The sequence below is a fragment of the Microcaecilia unicolor genome, chromosome 7 (genome assembly GCF_901765095.1).
Source record: "Microcaecilia unicolor chromosome 7, aMicUni1.1, whole genome shotgun sequence".
Lineage (NCBI taxonomy): Eukaryota > Metazoa > Chordata > Amphibia > Gymnophiona > Siphonopidae > Microcaecilia > Microcaecilia unicolor.
In genome coordinates, this window is record NC_044037.1 from 255,186,051 (window position 1) to 255,203,984 (window position 17,934).

Sequence of the window (17,934 nt, forward strand, 5' to 3'; positions counted from 1 at the left end):
AATGTTAAGAAAATTCACTGATTAAGTTAATCATGACACATTTAATGGAGTGCCTACCTGCCCATGAGTATCACCTGCAGACTTTCCAGCCTCAAATTTTAGGGCCAGACCAAAATCAGCAATACAAGCTGTAAGGTTGTTTTTCAGCAGCACATTCTTGCTTTTGATGTCCCTTTTAAATAATAAAGACAACACATGTTTATTTCTTCACACAGTAGTATATTTGGATATCAACAAAATCGTAATTTCTTAAAACTGAACTCCCAGAAATCATTGCTTAGGCTTTTAAGAGTTAAAAGTTGGTATTAACATGGTGTTTAGAACACACAGCTGTGACTATGAACCCTGCTGTTTCATCTCACTCATTACTTGCTATGTCAGTTTAAAGAAACCCTTACTCTTTCAGGATTCAAATTTAGATTATACAGTAGTTGGGGCTAGAACAGTGTACATATGTCAAGTCCCTTGACGCACTGTGCATACTGAAAATGTTATGTATACAATATATGTTACATTAAATTTCAAAAATAAAGTTTACAATTTTGTAACAGAAAAGGCATGATTAAAATATTAACTTGACATAAGACAAACAGTAAGGAACAGAACACAGAAGTTCCAAAATGCTGCAATGTATCCACAAACTCCAACTGTAGTACTGCATGTAACGAGTAAAGCATTAACAGAATGGATCATAGAATTCTTTTGAACCACTCTATATCTAAATGTATATGTATGTGTGCTGGGGGGGGATGAGTATGTTTGCGCATGTGTGTTTGCTTACTGGTATGTGTACTATATGTGCAATGTGCATTTGGGTGTTCGTATGTGTGCGCACACTTTCTGGGTATCTGGAGGGCTGCCGAGACTTAGCCAGATCTGGGGTAGGACTGCCCCCTACCTGGGCTGCCGCCATGTCGCATGCCCCCCCCAACTCGGGCTGCCGCCTCCCATACTCGAGCTGCTACCCTGCCCCCTTACCTTCCTGTATCTGACTGCTCCTCCCTCAGTCTGTCGTCTCCTGCTCCTGTGTGCTGGGACCCGGATGACTGCATTCATGAATAACCCTGGTCACCCGGATTATTGTGTTAATGCAATCATCTGGGAACTGGCACACAGGAACAGGCAGAGAGATAGACCTGGAAGCAGGCAGGCAGGAAAAAGCCTCTTGTGCTCCCTCAAAACCTTGCCTGAGCCAGGCCCCACCTTGGAGGCTGGGCCCAGGCAATTTTTCCCTCCCCTCTCTCGGTGGCCCTGGGTGCCTGATCAGGAGAGGAGATATGATGATTTGGGAAGGCAGTTACAAAGATTCAGGCCCAGATGCATCAACAATACGGAAAAAAAATCTAAAACGTTAAAGACCTTAACGAATTTGAAAAAACGAAGCATGCAGCAAAAAAACAAGTCGCACATGTTCGGTGCGGTACTGAAAAGTACAATGTGTCAAAGATTTGTAATCCCCGTCGGTAATCGGCCCCTAAAGCATGCGCAGAGCAGCCAAGCGTTATGCTGGCTGCTCTGCGCATGCCACAAACATCCAAAACAACAACAAAAAAAACCCCAAACAGTGGCTCCTCGCTTCCCTCTGCATAAAATAAAAAATGAACACAAAATCGAAAAAGGATCGGGAGGGGGCAAAGGCACTCGTCAGAAGCGTCCTGTATGGATGGCCTCCCCCCCCCCCCCCCGAGGTCGCCGCTGCTCCCTGCTTCCGCTTGTATAAAATAAAAAATTAAAACAAAACTAAAACGTTTAGCAGCCCCGGTCCCCCTCCCTTCCTGTATCTTTCTGTACTCCTTATCCCATAGCTCCGCCTCCCGGCATCCTCCGCCCCGTGCCCCGCCCCCTGAGCTCGTCACTGCCGCTCCGCTCCCTCCCTCTACCGGACCCCTCCCTCCACTTTACCAACCCGTGCAGCGCCTCTCACCTCTGTGTGAAGGCGCTGCACAGGATGGAACAGCTGATCAGCGATCACTGCTGCCTCCTCCGACGTCTCTCTCTGTTCTTCCTGGGCCTGCCCTCCTCTGACGTAGATAACTAAAGTCAGAGGAGGCGGGCCCAGGAAGAACAGAGAGACGTCGGAGGAGGCAGCAGTGATCGCCGATCAGCTGTTCCATCCCGTGCAGCGCCTTCACACAGAGGTGAGAGGTGCTGTGTGGGTTGGTAAAGCAGAGGGGGGGGGGGTCCGGTAGAGGGGGGGGGGAGCGGCGGCGACGAGCTCAGGGGGCAGGGCACAGGGGTGGAGGATGCCGGGAGGCGGAGCTATGGGATAAGGAGTACAGAGACAGGAAGGGAGGGGGACCGTGGCTGCTAAACCTTTTAGTTTTGTCTTAATTTTTTATTTTATACGAGTGGAAGCAGGGAGCAGCGGCGACCTCGGGGGGGGGGGGGGGGCGAAGGGGGGGGCAAGGTCGTCCATACTGGATGCTTCTGACGAGCACCTTTGCCCCCTCCCAATCCTTTTTCGATTTTGTGTTCATTTTTTATTTTATGCAGAGGGAAGCGGGGAGCCAAATGGTTTTTTTTTATCTCACTTTTGTTTTTAAACATGCCAGCTTGGATTTTCATGGTGCAGGGGGAAGCGGGGAGATGATAGCTCAGGCTTTAACGACAGGTCTGAGCTGACGCTAAATTTCTCACGGAAAATGATTCGTTGCAATCGTCGGTATGGTTAGTGCATTCCAAATTGTCCACATTTCAATGGTAGATTCTCGTTTGCATTCCGTTTTCGTTAGCTGCTAGCGTTGTCAGAAAATGGCCTTTAATACATGCTACGTTTCAAATTTTCCTCGTTCAAGGGTCGTTAAAGTTTTGTGCATCTGGGCCTAAATCCTTAATCACAATGTCACAAATCAGTGCATGTACCTGCTAACCCCTATTCACTTGCTCTTGATCCTCTACAACAATGCCTCCTTACCATCTCAAATTGGCTTTTGGAACATAAATCAGCATTAAATAAGCATAAAACTGTTGCCTGCTGGTGTATGGATAATACTTCCATTCCCACCATACATCTTGATCTTCTTGGTACCATTATTAAATCAGTAAATTCTTGGACTTCTGGTGGGGCTGCAGACCAAGATGGCCGCTACATGCTGAGGCTCCTGTTTTCCCCTCCTGCATAACCCTCAGCACTAACTGCCCAGACCCCCCCATCAAATGATGGGGGGTGGGGGGGGGGGGGGGGGCGTGTGCACACGTGCATCTCTGATCTGTATTGTATGTATACTGGGCATGTACTGAGTCTGTGGGGGAAGTAGCTGGGGTTAAGAAGGGTGGTAAGTTTGAGGAGGAGGTAGTCTGGACCATGTGGGGCTATACTTGGGCAATCTCTGAGGTTCAGTTTGCAGGGTGGTGTGGCAGATGTAAAGGAGGGGGGTAGATTTTGGTCTATAGGGGTAGTTTGGGGGTTTGGAAGAGTAGGGAATTATACCTTTTAAAATGCCTTGCCCAGTTTTCTAACTGCTATATTTCAGTCTAAGTGTCTTTTTTACAATTCTTTCCTACATACCATGTGGAGGAGTAGCCTACTGGTTAGCAAAGTGAGATAAAAACCTGTGAAATTGGGTTCAATTCCCACTGCTGCTCCTTATGACTATGGGCAAGTCACTTTACCCTTCATTGCCCCAGGTACAAAAATAGATTGAGAGCCCACTAGGGATAAAGAACCTGTATATAATAAATGTAAACTGCTTTGGCTGAACCACAGGAAGCCAGCACATCAAATCGATGACTGTTTCTACCCTGTTACCCTTCCATTAATTATTTTCTGTTACACAAACTGAAGCTCCTTCTCCCACATAAATTCATTCATTGAAGGGGAGGGAGCTTATATCTCTGGAACCCCCAGTGTAATCTGGCCCACTTTTGAACTCATATCTTTCTACTGGTTTTTTCCCCGCATGCCAAGGTCCATCTCATTCTGTTTAACTTTCAGAATGTTATTTTGCCCCCAGATGGACAGACATAAACAGATATACTTGACCCCTTTTGTATAATTCTTTACAACTTCTACTGAGTTGGAAAGAATAAAAAAGAAAGACCTCTCTGAATCCAGAAGCTGTCAGGATTTTGCTATCATTTTGCATTTAAATTTTCAGCCCAAAACAGCAGATCCAAAGAAACCACCTGTGCAGGCATCAGAAAAGAAGCAACGTGGGTAACATGCAGCTATGTTCAAAGCTGGTAAAATGTTCAAGTTTTCTTTTCTCTGAATCAAACATGACTAACTATACATTTTTATTCAACATATTTAGACCATGCATTCCCTAGTAATTTGAAGTAAGGGAAGCAAACATCAAAAATATATCACACAAACACATAAAGGTAAACCATTTAAAAACAGAAAAGGAATTATTACAACAAATATTCCCTGATAAAACTAGAACAATTAAAAAAAAATTCAGCACAGACATATAAGATTGTGCCATTTATAAACATTCTTAAAGTTCACTTAAGGGTTGTATGTAAGATTAAGAAAAAAAACCAAAAAGGGGTCCATGCAACTTCCACAGGAAAAAAGCAGAAAAAACACACAGCAAGGGTGGAAGTGGGACAGTATCAAGTAACCAAGGAAAGTTACTAGTAAAAGGTGTACAAAATAAACTTCCATAGCGTCCCCAGATCAATCCAGAGACTTGTGGGTTATGTCCCTCCTCTAGCAGGTTAGATAGAGAGAACTCCAAAGTTCGCCACAAGAGGGCATGTGCAGCCAATCTAACTTCAGTATTCTCTCTATCTAGCAGGTAGAAGGGTGCATAACGTGGCACGGCTATTTAAAAGGGAAGAGCTCATTCCTTTTATTATTCAAGCTTTGCACGTGCTGAATTTGTCTCCCCCAGAGTCCGCGGTTCCTCCCGTGCTCACCTCTTCCATTATGTCTGGTACTAGAGCCTCCTCTAAGGCTTTTTATATTCATGAGGCAATGCATGTACTCATTAAAGCTCAATGGGATTCCCCAGAAGCCAGCTTAAGGGTGGCTCGAGCAATGTCTAGGCTCTGTCCCTTGAGACAGGAGGATTTAGATTCTTTGCGTCTCCCGGCGGTAGATTCTCTGATATCAGCAGTGGCAAAGAAAACGGCATTGCCTGTAGAGGGAGGTGCAGCTCTCAGAGACCCGCAGGAGAAAAAGCTTGAGTCGGCAGTTAAAGCTTCTTTTGAAGTATCAGCCTTAACGTTACAGGCCGCGGTCTGCGGTTCTTATGCGGCCAGAGCCTGCCTGTCTTGGGTCCAAAAGGCATCTTTACCGGACGAGTTGGTAGATGTTTTGCCAGTTCTGGAGTCCGGGTTGGCTTATTTGGTGGATCTTTTATATGACATTCTCCGAGCTTCTGCTAAAGGAGTATCGTTCGCAGTTTCGGCTCGACGTTGGATTTGGTTAAAGCATTGGGCCGCTGATCTGCCTTCTAAGTCGAGACTGGCCAGGCTTCCCTTCAAAGGGAAACTCCTCTTTGGTCAGGAATTGGCCCAGATTGTTAAGGATCTTGGAGATTCTAAAGGTCGCTTGCCAGAAGACAAGTCAAAATCTCAGACGAAATCTTTCCGTCCGCGCTTTAAAGATACAAAACGATTCAGACCCGGGAGGGTCGGCAATTTTCAAAAACCACGTTTTTCTCAAAAACAACAGCAGTCCTTTCGTTCGGGCCGCACACTTTCCTCCCCACCTGCCAGAAATCAGCAAGCTGCAAGAGGTGCCCAATGATGGGGCCCTGGTCCAGCCCTCTCCACCCATAGGAGGAAGGCTGTCTCAGTTTGGGGAGGAATGGACCAGGGTAACTACGGACGAATGGGTCCTAGACATTATTCGGGACGGATACAGATTGGAATTTGCTTGTCCTTTAAGAGACAGTTTTCTCGAGTCCCCTTGCAAGTCAGTACTAAAGACCGCAGCGGTAAGGGACACGTTGGGAGAACTGATCCGTCTGGGCGCAGTGGTGCCTGTTCCTTCGGAAGACATAGGTCGAGGTCGCTACTCCATTTACTTTGTAGTAGAAAAGAAAGGAGGGTCCTTTCGACCTGTCTTGGATCTCAAGACGGTCAACAAAGCCTTGAAAATAGAACATTTCCGGATGGAAACACTTCGGTCGGTGCAGCCAGGAGAATTTTTGGCTTCACTGGATTTGAAAGAGGCATACTTACACATTCCTATTTGGCCTCTGCACCAACGGTTCCTCCGATTTGCCATACTAGGGCAGCATTTAAAATTCAGAGCTATGCCTTTTGGTCTGGCCACGGCACCACGCACCTTTTCCAAAGTGATGGTGGTGGTAGCAGCCTATCTGCGAGCCAGAGGATAGCAAGTTCATCCTTATCTCGACGATTGGCTGATTCGCGCTCAGTCTCACGATCACTGTCTGCTAGCGACTCAGGCCGTGATAGATCTCCTACAGTCTCTGGGTTGGGTAATAAATTTTCAAAAGAGTCATCTCTGCCCGACTCAAGCTCTGGAGTACTTGGGAGTACGCCTGGATACCAATCAGGGTCGAGTTCTTCTTCCGGAGTTACGGCGCATGAAGCTGTGGAAACAAATCTCTTCCATCCTGCAGAGTCCGGCTACGTTAGCATGGGACTATGTTCAGGTTCTGGGCTCAATGGCGGCAACAATCGAGGTTGTTCCTTGGGCTCGCAGTCACATGCGTCCTTTGCAATGGCATCTGTTCAGCCAGTGGTCTCCACTGTCCGAGGATTATGCAATTCGCCTTCCCTGGACGTCTCAAGCTCGGTTTGCTCTCCGTTGGTGGCTCAAGTTGGAGAATTTGACATGAGGCATGCCATTGGATACGCCAGATTGGCGAGTAGTAACGACGGATGCGAGTCTAGCGGGCTGGGGAGCTCTTTGTCTCGGGCACTCAGCTCAGGGCACTTGGACTTCAGGAGTCCCGGCTGCAAATCAATCTTCTCGAGCTTCGAGCGATCCGGTTAGCTCTAATAGCTTTTGAAGATCTATTGAGAAATCGTCCGGTTCGAGTTCTCTCAGACAATGCCACAGCAGTGGCGTACGTCAATCGACAGGGGGGGACTCGCAGTCTTCCACTGGCAGAAGAGGCGGCCATTCTTTGCCCCTGGGCGGAGGCCAATGTTCCACTTCTATCGGCCGCTCACATAGCAGGAGTACTCAATATTCAGGCCAACTTTCTCAGCAGGAATCAGTTGAATGCCGGGGAGTGGGAACTCTCTCAGCAGGCGTTCAATCAAATCTCAGATCGCTGGAGGACCCCGGTGATGGATCTGATGGCTCGTTTCTCCAATGCCAAAGTCCCTCGCTTTTTCTGCAGAGGCAGGGAGTTCGGGTCCGAAGGCATAGACGCTCTCCTTTAGCAGTGGCCATTAGAGCTTCTGTATGTCTTTCCTCCATGGCCGATGGTCTGTCGAATAATCAACAAAATCTCTCGGCATCTGGGGAAAGTGATTCTGGTGGCGCCGGATTGGCCCAGGCATCCGTGGTATGCGCACTTGATTCACCTTCTGATCGACGAGCCGATGCATCTGTCTTCATTAGCGGATCTTCTTCATCAGGGTCCGGTAGTCATGTACAATTACGCCCAGTTTGGGCTTACGGCCTGGCTATTGAGAGGTCGCGTCTGAGGCGTAAAGGCTACCCGGAGGCAGTTATTCGAACAATGTTGCAGGCAAGCAAACGATCTACTTCTGCAGCATATTCTCGAGTTTGGAGGACTTTTGTTGCTTGGTGTTCTTCGGCAGGCATACTTCCCCAGTCAGCTCCTCTTAGGTCCATATTGGCCTTTTTGCAGGAAGGAATGGATAAAGCTCTGTCAGTAAGTACTTTAAAGTTACAGGTAGCGGCGTGCTTTAGAGGTCTGTGAGTGGTCACTCTTTAGTGGCGCATCCGGATGTAGTGCGATTTCTTCGAGGAGTAGGACATCTTAAACCTCCTCGAGTTCAAGTAGTACCAGAGTGGAATTTGAATCTGGTTCTCAAGGCCCTGCAACGATCTCCTTTCGAACCCTTGAAGAAAGCTTCCTTGAAGGATATTACATTGAAGACCGTATTTTTAGTAGCAATGGCTTCAGCTAGAAGGGTGTCAGAGCTTCAGGCGCTTTCGTGCAGGGATCCCTTTCTCCGCTTTTCGGAAGCAGGTGTGTCAATAAGGACTGTCCCATCTTTTGTTCCGAAGGTTGTCTCAAAGTTTCACATGAACCAAGAGGTCGTTTTGCCATCTTTCAAGCGGGAACATTTTCCACACAACTTTCAAGCTCTACGATGTCTGGATGTTAAGAGAGCACTGCTCTATTATTTGGAGGCGACTAATTCTTTTCGGAATTCAGATCATCTTTTCGTGCTTTTTGCAGGTCATAAGAAAGGGAACATGGCCTCTAAGGCCACAGTAGCTCGGTGGCTTAGAGAGGCGATCGCATCAGCTTACCTTGTGATGGGAAAGTCTTCTCCTCTCCGTGTACGGGCACATTCTACTAGAGCTCAGGCTACTTCCTTTGTGGAGTTTCGTTTGGTGCCATTGGAGGACATTTGTAAGGCGGCGACTTGGTCTTCGTTGCATACGTTTGCAAAGCATTACCGTTTAGATGTGGCTGCGCGGCGGGAGGCGTCTTTCAGGGCCTCAGTTTTGTCTGCTGGGATTGTACAGTCCCACCCTTGATGAGGATTGCTTTGATACATCCCACAAGTCTCTGGATTGATCTGGGGACGCTATGGAAGGTAAAATTATGTCTTACCTGATAATTTTCTTTCCATTAGTCCCTCAGATCAATCCAGAGCCCCTCCCTGGCTTTCACTCTGATAACGTCTGCTCGAATTCATTGTGATTCATTATGATTCAGTTGGTTCTGTTCACGTTCCTTGGTTAGAACGGTTTTCAGATATTCTTAGGTGTTATATATTCGTTGACTATTTCTTGCCATTTTGGAGATTTCTCCCAATTTTATTTTCAGAGGCAGGAGAGTGTTTTATAGTTCTATGGAAGTTTACTACTGCTTTGGTGTCGTTATACTGAAGTTAGATTGGCTGCACATGCCCTCTTGTGGTGAACTTTGGAGTTCTCTCTATCTAACCTGCTAGAGGAGGGACATAACCCACAAGTCTCTGGATTGATCTGAGGGACTAATGGAAAGAAAATTATCAGGTAAGACATAATTTTACTTTTTTTACCAGTAGTTTGCCTTGGTTACTTGGTACTGTCCCACTTCCACCCTTGCTGTGTATGTGAGATTAAACAGATTTTTATTTTAACATGCAGAAAGAAGAGTGCACTATAAAAATATCCTTTGGGTGGAAGTCATATTTATGCCTGAGGTAGGGAAGAACACTACATCTATCACTACTAATCTGTATAGTGTTACTAGGCATTCTTAGAAGGGCTCTTCATCAGCTGAGGTTAACTCTTCTGGTTCTTTTATATAAAACTAGTTAAAAAAAAAAATAAAGGCCCGTTTCTCAAAGAAATGAAACGGGCGCTAGCAAGGTTTTCCTCGGAGTGTGTATGTTTGAGAGAGTGTGTGTAAGCGTGACTGCGTGAGAGAGAGAGAGAGAGAGAGAGAGAGAGAATCCAAAAAGGATTCACAGGGGTTAACAGAATAAGAAGTCTCTACATTAGAGGGAATTACAAAAATTATTTTTATACAAAGGTAGCATCAGCCAGCCAAAATTCTAATTTCTCATTACTTATAAAACAAATAAGTTTTAAAAACCATTCTAAAAAGTGAATAAGATGGTAAACTCATCATAATCTTGAGAGCAGCATATTCCAAAATCGTGACACCCCCCCCCCCCCCCCCCCCCCCACTCAGATAACCCCACTGGTTCCCCATTCAATTGTATACACAATTTAAAAAAAAATTGACTAACTCAGAGCATCGTACATGGATCAACCTGCTTACCTCTCTCACTGCTTTCCACATAGCCCTAAGGACTTTAAGACCATAACATGATGGTTGCCTTCATCTGTCCTCCCCTCATGAAGAACGTTTGAAAGATTCTGCTATGGTGCCTTCTTCTGAACTGCACCTTTTCTATGGAATTTGTATCCAGTAACTTATTTGAAAAGGCATATAGCCCTTAATTGGCTGACAGGACAGTGAAAGAACAAATGGTATGTCTCTACAAGGCAAAATTATATATTACCTGATAATTTTCTTTATTTTAGTGCAGCAGATGAATCCAGAAACTGGTGGGTTGTGTCCATCTACCAATGCCACACAGCCACGTCCAAATAGTAATGCCTGGAGAAGGTATGTAGGGATGCCCAAGTAGCTTCCCTACAAATCTCCTCCAGGGAAAAAGCCCAAACTTCTGCCCAGGAGTTGGCCAGTGCATGGGTGGAATGCGGCTGCAGCAAAACCAGAGAGCTATGCCCTGCCAGCAGATATATCGAGGCATTTGTATCCTGAATCCATCTCTCTTTGCTTTTGATGCAGCACTGCCCCTATTCGGTCCCGACAGCAGCACTAAAAGATGATCTGACCGCAGGAAATCATCAGTGACCTGCAGGTACCGAAGCAGAGCCCTGCTAATATCTAAGCACCGCAAGATCCCAAAGTCTGCTGGATGATCCTCATCTTGAAGAGAAAGCAAGAAGATAGGCTGATTGACATGAAACACCGAAAGAACTTCAGCAAAAAGGACAGCACTGTCCATACCATTACCCCTGACTCAGTGAACCGAAGGAAAAGCTCAACACGACAAGGCCTGTAAGCTCTGAGACTCAAGGGGCCAACGCCATATGCCACCAGAAACACCATTTTCAGAGCGCGATCTTGAGGCCTTGAGTAGTGGTTCAAATGGCACCCGCTGCATTGGCTTAAGCACCAGGTTAAGATTCTTTCTGAGGACAAATGATGAAACAGCGGATTGAGGCAAATAACCCCCCTCAGAAAACATACCACATCCGGATGAGAAGCCAGAGGGTACCCCAACATGCAACCCCTATAACAAGCGAATGCTGCGACCTGCACCCAGAGTGAGTTTATAGGCCAGTCCCTTCCGCAGGTCTTCCTACAAAAAGGCCAACTGTGGCAAGAAGAGAACCACGCCTCAAAGGTGTGCCACATGCGTGCATACGCTGTTGTAGTAGACCTCTTCCACGCCTGCAACAAAATTGCAATGACTGGATCTGAATAACCTTTCTTTCTCAGTCTAGACCTCTCAATGGTCAAGCCGTAAGACCAAAGCAGGATGTGCCCTCCATCTGCAGCCATGGGAAGATGCAGCGGCATGTCCACCAGGAGTCGAATCAAGTCCACATACCACGGATGCTGAGCCCAGTTCAGGGCCACCAGCACGACTAGGCCCCGATGTTGCTGGATCCAATGAAGGACCCTGCCTATCAATGGCCATGGGGAAGATGTAGATGGCCCTTCAGATGACTAAGGATGAAGCAGAGCATCCAGTACCTCCGAGCATGAATCTTTCCTGCAACTGTAAAACCGGGCCACCTTCGCATTGTTCCTGGTCACCAAGTGATCCATCACCAGTATGCTCCATAGTTGCTCAATCAGCCAGAAGGCAGCCCCCGCTCCAGGACACGCTGGCTGAAAAAAAAATCTGCCCTCATTTTGAGATGGCCCGTGATGTGCACTGCCGAGAGGTACTTCAAGTAGTTCTCCGCCTGTACTGCCCCACTGGTTGATGTAGACCACTGCCATCATATTGTCTGACATTTTAAATTTACTACACTGTAGGGAGCATGCGATTAAACTACAGTGTAGTAAATTTAAAACAAATTGGAGAAAATTTTTCTTCACCCAACGTGTAATTAAACTCTGGAATTCATTGCCGGAAAATGTGGTGAAGGCGGTTAGCTTAGCAGAGTTTAAAAAGGGGTTGGACGGTTTCCTAAAGGACAAGTCCATAAACCGCTACTAAACGGACTTGGAAAAATCCAAAATCCCAGGAATAACATGTATAGAATGTTTGTACGTTTGGGAAGCTTGCCAGGTGCCCTTGGCCTGGATTGGCCGCTGTCGTGGACAAGATGCTGGGCTCAATGGACCCTTGGTCTTTTCCCAGTATGGCATTACTTATGTACTTACTTATGTACTTATGACATGACCCGAACCGGCTTGCCCTCCAGCACGGACTGAAAAGATCACAGCACACACATTATCACCCAAAACTCCAGCCGCCATTTTGCCTCAGTCGATGACCAGAGGCTTTGCACATACTGGTAGAGACAATGAATCCCCCAGCCCGAAAGGCTGGCATCCTTCACCACCATTATTCATTGAGGAGAAGCCAAATGCAACCTGCCCTGCTCAAATTGGAGGGATGAAGCCACCAGCTCATGCTGCACTTTGCCAATGGCAACCAACAGAGACAAGTCTGGTAATCCTGTGACACCGGCAACCAGCAACTCAACAGAACCTGCTATAACAGACGAAGGCGCGCTTTCACTGAGAGGACCGCCTCCAGAGTTGCTGCCATGTACCCCAGAGCCTGCATATAATCCCAAGCGCAAGCACTTGACATATTCAACAGACGACAAATCTGCTCCTGAAGCTTGGACATCCTGTGGTCCACCAGAAACACCTTCCTGACGTGTTGAAATGAGCCCCAGGTGCTCCAAGGTCAGATGATTCTGGGTAAAATTATCACTCATTCCAGAGACTGCAGAACAGTAATCACCCTGAAAGTGGCCACCCCACTCTCTTGCTGTGACGCTGCCTATATCAACCAGTCATTGAGGTAGGGATGCACCTTGATGCCCTTCTTCTGCAAAAATGCCACTAACACCACCATGACCTTGGAGGTGGCCTGGGGAGATGTAGCAAGGTCAAATGACAGGGCTTGAAACTGAAAGTGTAGCCCCAAGACGGCAAATCAAAGGTACTTCCAGTGCTGCGGCCAAATGGGGATATGGAGATAGGCCTCCTTGAGGCCAGGGCTGTAAGAAACTCCCCTGGCTGAACCGCCGCCAGCAAGGAGTGCAACGTTTCCATATGGAAAAGCTGGACCGTTAGGAAATGATTCACCCTTTCAGGTCCAACATCGGCCAATAAGAACCACCCTTCTTGGGTACCATGAAATAGATGGAGTAACGACCCAACCCACCTCGTGGGAGGGAACCAGCACCACTGCCCCCAGATCCAACAAGGACCGGAGGGTGGACTCAACTGCCCGACACTTTGAAGAACTGTGGCACGGGGAATCCAAGGAAACATTTCCTACAGGAGAGGAGAATTCTACTTGTAATCTTCTCTGATAATATCCAGGATCCACTGATCCATGGTAACACTGGTCTGTTCCTCTTAACAGAGAGCCAGCCAGCCCCCTATCCTATGGAAGAGTGGACCAGTGCCCCATCATTGGGAAGGGTAAGCCACTTGTACCAGATGGAGGGATGCCCTGGAAGCCCACTTCTCATTCCAACAGAAGAGCGATGCAGTAATCTGGACTGTTGAAAGACTGATGAGGACCTACCCGGTTAATACTGCCGCACATGCTGGAGACACGGTCTCACCACCCCTGACCTAAATAAAGACTTAGACTTGTCCTCCGAGAGCTGATGCGACTTAGTGTCCCCCCCCAAATCCTTCACCAGCTTCTCCAAATCCTCCCCAAAAAAGAGCTTACCCCAAAAGAGCAACCTAGTGAGATGTTGTTTAGAGGCAACATTTGCCACCCAGCAGTGAAGCCACAACAGCAGACGGGAAGTGACTGCCAATACCATCTATCTGGCTGAGGTAGATAGATGGTCATAAAGTGTCAAATACGCAAGAGCAGATTGCATCTGCGGAAGAGAGGACAAGGCTGGAAGCATCTCTGGATCCTGTTCTGCCACCTGCGGAATCCAGCTAAGGCACAAATTGAGGTCTGGAGGGCGAGAGCATAGACCTTAAAAGGAGCATTTCAACGAAGCCTCCAACTTCCTATCCTGCACATCCTTAAGGGACACGCCACCCTTGACTGAAGAGTGGTTTGCTTTGTGACAGCCGCCAACAAGGCGTCCACCCTGGGCAATGCAAACTTCTACAGAGACTTCACCATCACGGGGTATAGGTGAGACATTGTCTTAGCCACCTTGAGGCCCAAGTCTGGGGTAGTCTATTATGCCGTAATAAGCTCCTGGATGGACTTCTGAACAGGAAAGGCCCTAGACAGGTTACACATACTCACCATCTTCAGGTTAACCACAGAAGAAACCTGAGCCTCAGGACCAAAAAATATTGAGGGCTTCCAGGGCCCTAAAAATCAGGGAAGGCAACTCATCCCGATGAAATATGTGGACTGTGGAAGGGTCATCTGGCTCCTCCAGAACCAGTTCCCTCACTTCCAGCTCTTCGAGCCTGGATGGGCAAAGAAGGTCACTGACAGAACCTCTGAGTGAGTGGGGGAGGGGGCCCCCAACCTCAGATGCAGCCGTCATCCACTGCAACTTCTGTGAGGGGTCCTTGAAAGGCGGTGGCACCGAAGGCTACAGATCCCACACACTCCCCAGCCAGGATGGACTGCGAAAGAGGCTATTGTCTGTGGGAAAGACCGCCTCAGTAAGACCTGATGCAATGCAAGGACAAACCCTGGACACCTCCTCTCCCCAAGAAGCTTGCAAAGAACCAGGCCCTTCCCCCTCCCCCACCAATAATCCGTGCAGTGACAGAGTCCAGGATGGAACCCAGGTCCAAATGAGCCTGCTATATGCAAACTGCGGGTTCCGGCTGAGAAGCCATGCCGGTGGGAAGATCAAACTGTGCCAACGCGCCACATGGTCCCACGTGGGAAATCGCCTGATTGGCGGGAAGGAAGGCCTCCACACAATGCGTCAGAGCACCCAGTCAGGCATAAACTGGCGGCCTACTGCCATTTACTGCGCCAGAAGCATCTTTTAACGGCCTCTGCTGCCATACTCCAAAGCTCCCTGCAGCCGTGATCTGACAATACTAACAAATTTAAAGGACCACTTGCCCCAAGAATCAACAAAGCCTTCGTGCCCTGGGGATCTCTGCCTCAGATAGGGGATCCCCACAAATGCCTCACAGGATACCCTCCCAGGCGCAGCTACCCCAAACAAGGGGTCAAACTGCCCCAACTGCCCTGCTTCTTCCTTCAGTGTTATCTGTGAGGAAGGGCCAGGCAAAAAACAGGCAATGGGCTTTGGCGCAAAGGGAACATGGGGCGGGGTAGGAACCTGGGACCACCAATTATGCCCTCCAAAGATAGCACCACTCACCCAATCACCCTCAGGCTCAACTGAACTTGCCAACCTAGGACAGGAACTCCCCAAAGAAAAGAATCCAGGAGACAGTGTGAAACCATCCACCACCTGCTGGAGATAGAGATATACTGAATGAAGGAGGAGCTGGCTGTCCTATAAGACCGAGTTTAGTAGAGTGATTTCTATCTCCACCCCGCTGGTAGATGGACATAACCCAGGGACACAACCCACCAGCTTCAGAATTCATCTGCTGCTATGCTAAGGAACTATGAGTATCCTTTTCTGTATCCTATTACTGTATGGAGTTATTTTTCTTTTATAAGGAGTCACCTTAAAAGGCAAGGCCTAGAACAGGGAAGTGGTACAAAGCAGGGAGGGTGTGGCCAAGCACAAATAAAAACCCAAAGCTTGGATCAGGTAGTAAAAGTATTCACATAATAGCACACATTATAGCATAGTATGCTACTCAAAGTCAGCACAATACACAATAAATGGATCAGTTGTGGGGGACAGTAGACAACAGGGAAAGACAGTTTGAAAGAAAATTCTCCAACTGCTGTGTTTTACTTTATCTTGGGTTCTATGTTGTAGAAGTTGGAACTGCTCCTCCCATAGAAATGCAATGGGCTTTTTTTTTGGGGGGGGGGGGGGGGGGGGGGGGGGGGGGGGCTTATTTCTCTGGAATGCTTGGATCCATCTGGCTCATTTTGGAACTCAGAAGGGCCCTTTTACAAAGCTGTGGTATAAACTAATGAGTTACCGCAGGGTATGCTTAGGCACCCTGCGGTAATTTAAGCCATGTGCGTGCACTACTGGAGGATATAACCTGTTTTAATGGCCACGTGCTAATGGCAAAATTAGTGCATGGCCATTAAAACCAAAAATAGGAATTGCGGCCATTTTACCCTAATGGGAAAAATGGCCTTAGCATGTGGGAATGACCCACATAAGAGTGTGCTAAGGCCACTTTTTACCACTCTGTCTTTTACCATTTTTCCCCACAAGTTTCACCCCATTCCATTAAATGTTCAGATTTTGTTTTGCCCCCCAAACAGTCGGACAGATATTCTCATCACATTTTGTATAATCTATTTCTGATGGCTCTTGTTAAAGTACTGTTACACCTGCCTTTTTTATGCCTTTGAATGACAAAGTAAACTCAGTGGAGTTGCTTAAGCTGAAGCATTCTTACACAGCAATAATTTGCAGAAGTAACTGCAAACAGCAGTGTTTGTTGCCTAGTTTCACCATTAGTATTTGTGAAATACAGAATTACAATGCTTTAATGTTTTGAAAACAAAAAACTGAAATCCCTTCTTCAAAGCTTAAGTACAGACATTGTTAAAGCTACCTTGTCACTAACATCATAATACACACACAAATGGAATACCATGTGACAAAAAAGTTCAGTTTATGGTATAGTCATTTATGATTACAGATCGCCACTTCAGATTACTTACCTATGGGCTATGGCTGGTTTATGACCCTCTTTTACATCCTCATGAAGGTAAGCCAAACCTCTTGCCATGGTTTCTGCTATATGACACAACTCATTCCATGACACAATGTTTGCTTTCAGAAAATCGGTCAATGAGCCCTGCAAATCAAAATAATTCAACAGTAAATTTCACTACTTTTAAACTGCTTTATTTTCTTATGATAGTATAGTTTGAACCACTAATTGGCTATCTGCAAATGTGTTAAAACCAAAATCTGTAAGGCTGAAATATCCTGCAAGTACACAAAGTGAGAATAACTTGAAAGTTGGTACAAGTTTAATAAATAATAAAAATTAAGACAGCGAAATTATCTGAGGGGGAAAAAGCATTTTTTAAAAAAAATTAAACATTTTTAAGGACAGCATTGATCTGTGCCTCAAAATTAAGGTGCTGGCTGATTATGACCCCTAATTACTTTAAGCTGGGATACCAAAGAGATGGATTTATTATTTAGACATGGTGCTGCACTTTGTCAGCCAAATGGCTACAGTTTTTGCAGTGTTTAAGATCAAATGATTGTTGGCTAGACAGTTGGCAACAGAGTCTAGGTAGGACTGGATCTTAATAAGGTTAATATTTTGGGTATACGTGGTGTCAATTAGTACGATATCTGCATTATAAAAAAGCATTAATTCCAAAGGGCTAAATAAGAGTGGTAAGTGGACTAAGAAAAATATTAAACAACTAGTAAAAAAGGCCTGTTTCTGTCAGAAATGAAACGGGCGCTAGCAAGGTTTTCCTCGGAGTGTATGTTTCAGAAAGAGTGTGTGTGAGAGATGGAGTGTGTGTGTCAGAGAGAGAATGAGAGAGACAGAGTGTGTGTGTGTGTGTGTTTGTGTGTGAGGGAGAGTGTGTGAGAGACAGAGTTATCTGTGTGAGACTGTGTGTGAGAGAGGGACAAAGAGACAGAGACTGTGTGTGTGTGTGACAGAGAGAGTGTGATAGACAGAGAGAGTGTATGTGAGAGACAGAGTGAGTGAGTGACTGACTGGACTAAGGACCCCCCTCACCCCCTCCCTCTCCCCTGCCCCCACCCATGTGCAGCGACTCTCCTCTCGCCTGCCCCCCCTGCAGCCACCCATGTCCATCAACCCTCCTCTCCCCTTGCAGCGTCCCTCCTGTCTCCCCTGCCCCCCCCTACAGCCACCCATCTGGTCTCAGGACCCCCTCCCCTCCAACCCTCATCCTGCAGCCACGCATGTGCAGTGGCCTTCCTCTCTCCCCTGCCCCCCCTGTAGCCACCCATGTCCAGCGACCCTCCTCTCCCCTGCCCCCCCCTGCAGCCACCCATGTCCAGCAAGCCTCCTCTCCCCCTGC

At 47.1% G+C, this 17,934-nt stretch overlaps 1 protein-coding gene across 1 annotated transcript in view; it reads right to left on the reverse strand.

The window, feature by feature from the left end:
- Nucleotides 1-17,934, reverse strand: part of ACVR2A (activin A receptor type 2A) — a 172,220-nt gene that overhangs the window by 19,652 nt on the left and 134,634 nt on the right. The window contains exons 7-8 of the mRNA XM_030208861.1: nucleotides 16,579-16,715; nucleotides 58-172 (exon numbers count right to left, since the gene is read on the reverse strand). Of these exons, the coding sequence (XP_030064721.1) occupies nucleotides 58-172; nucleotides 16,579-16,715 (252 nt within the window). The remainder of the gene's footprint in view (nucleotides 1-57; nucleotides 173-16,578; nucleotides 16,716-17,934) is intronic.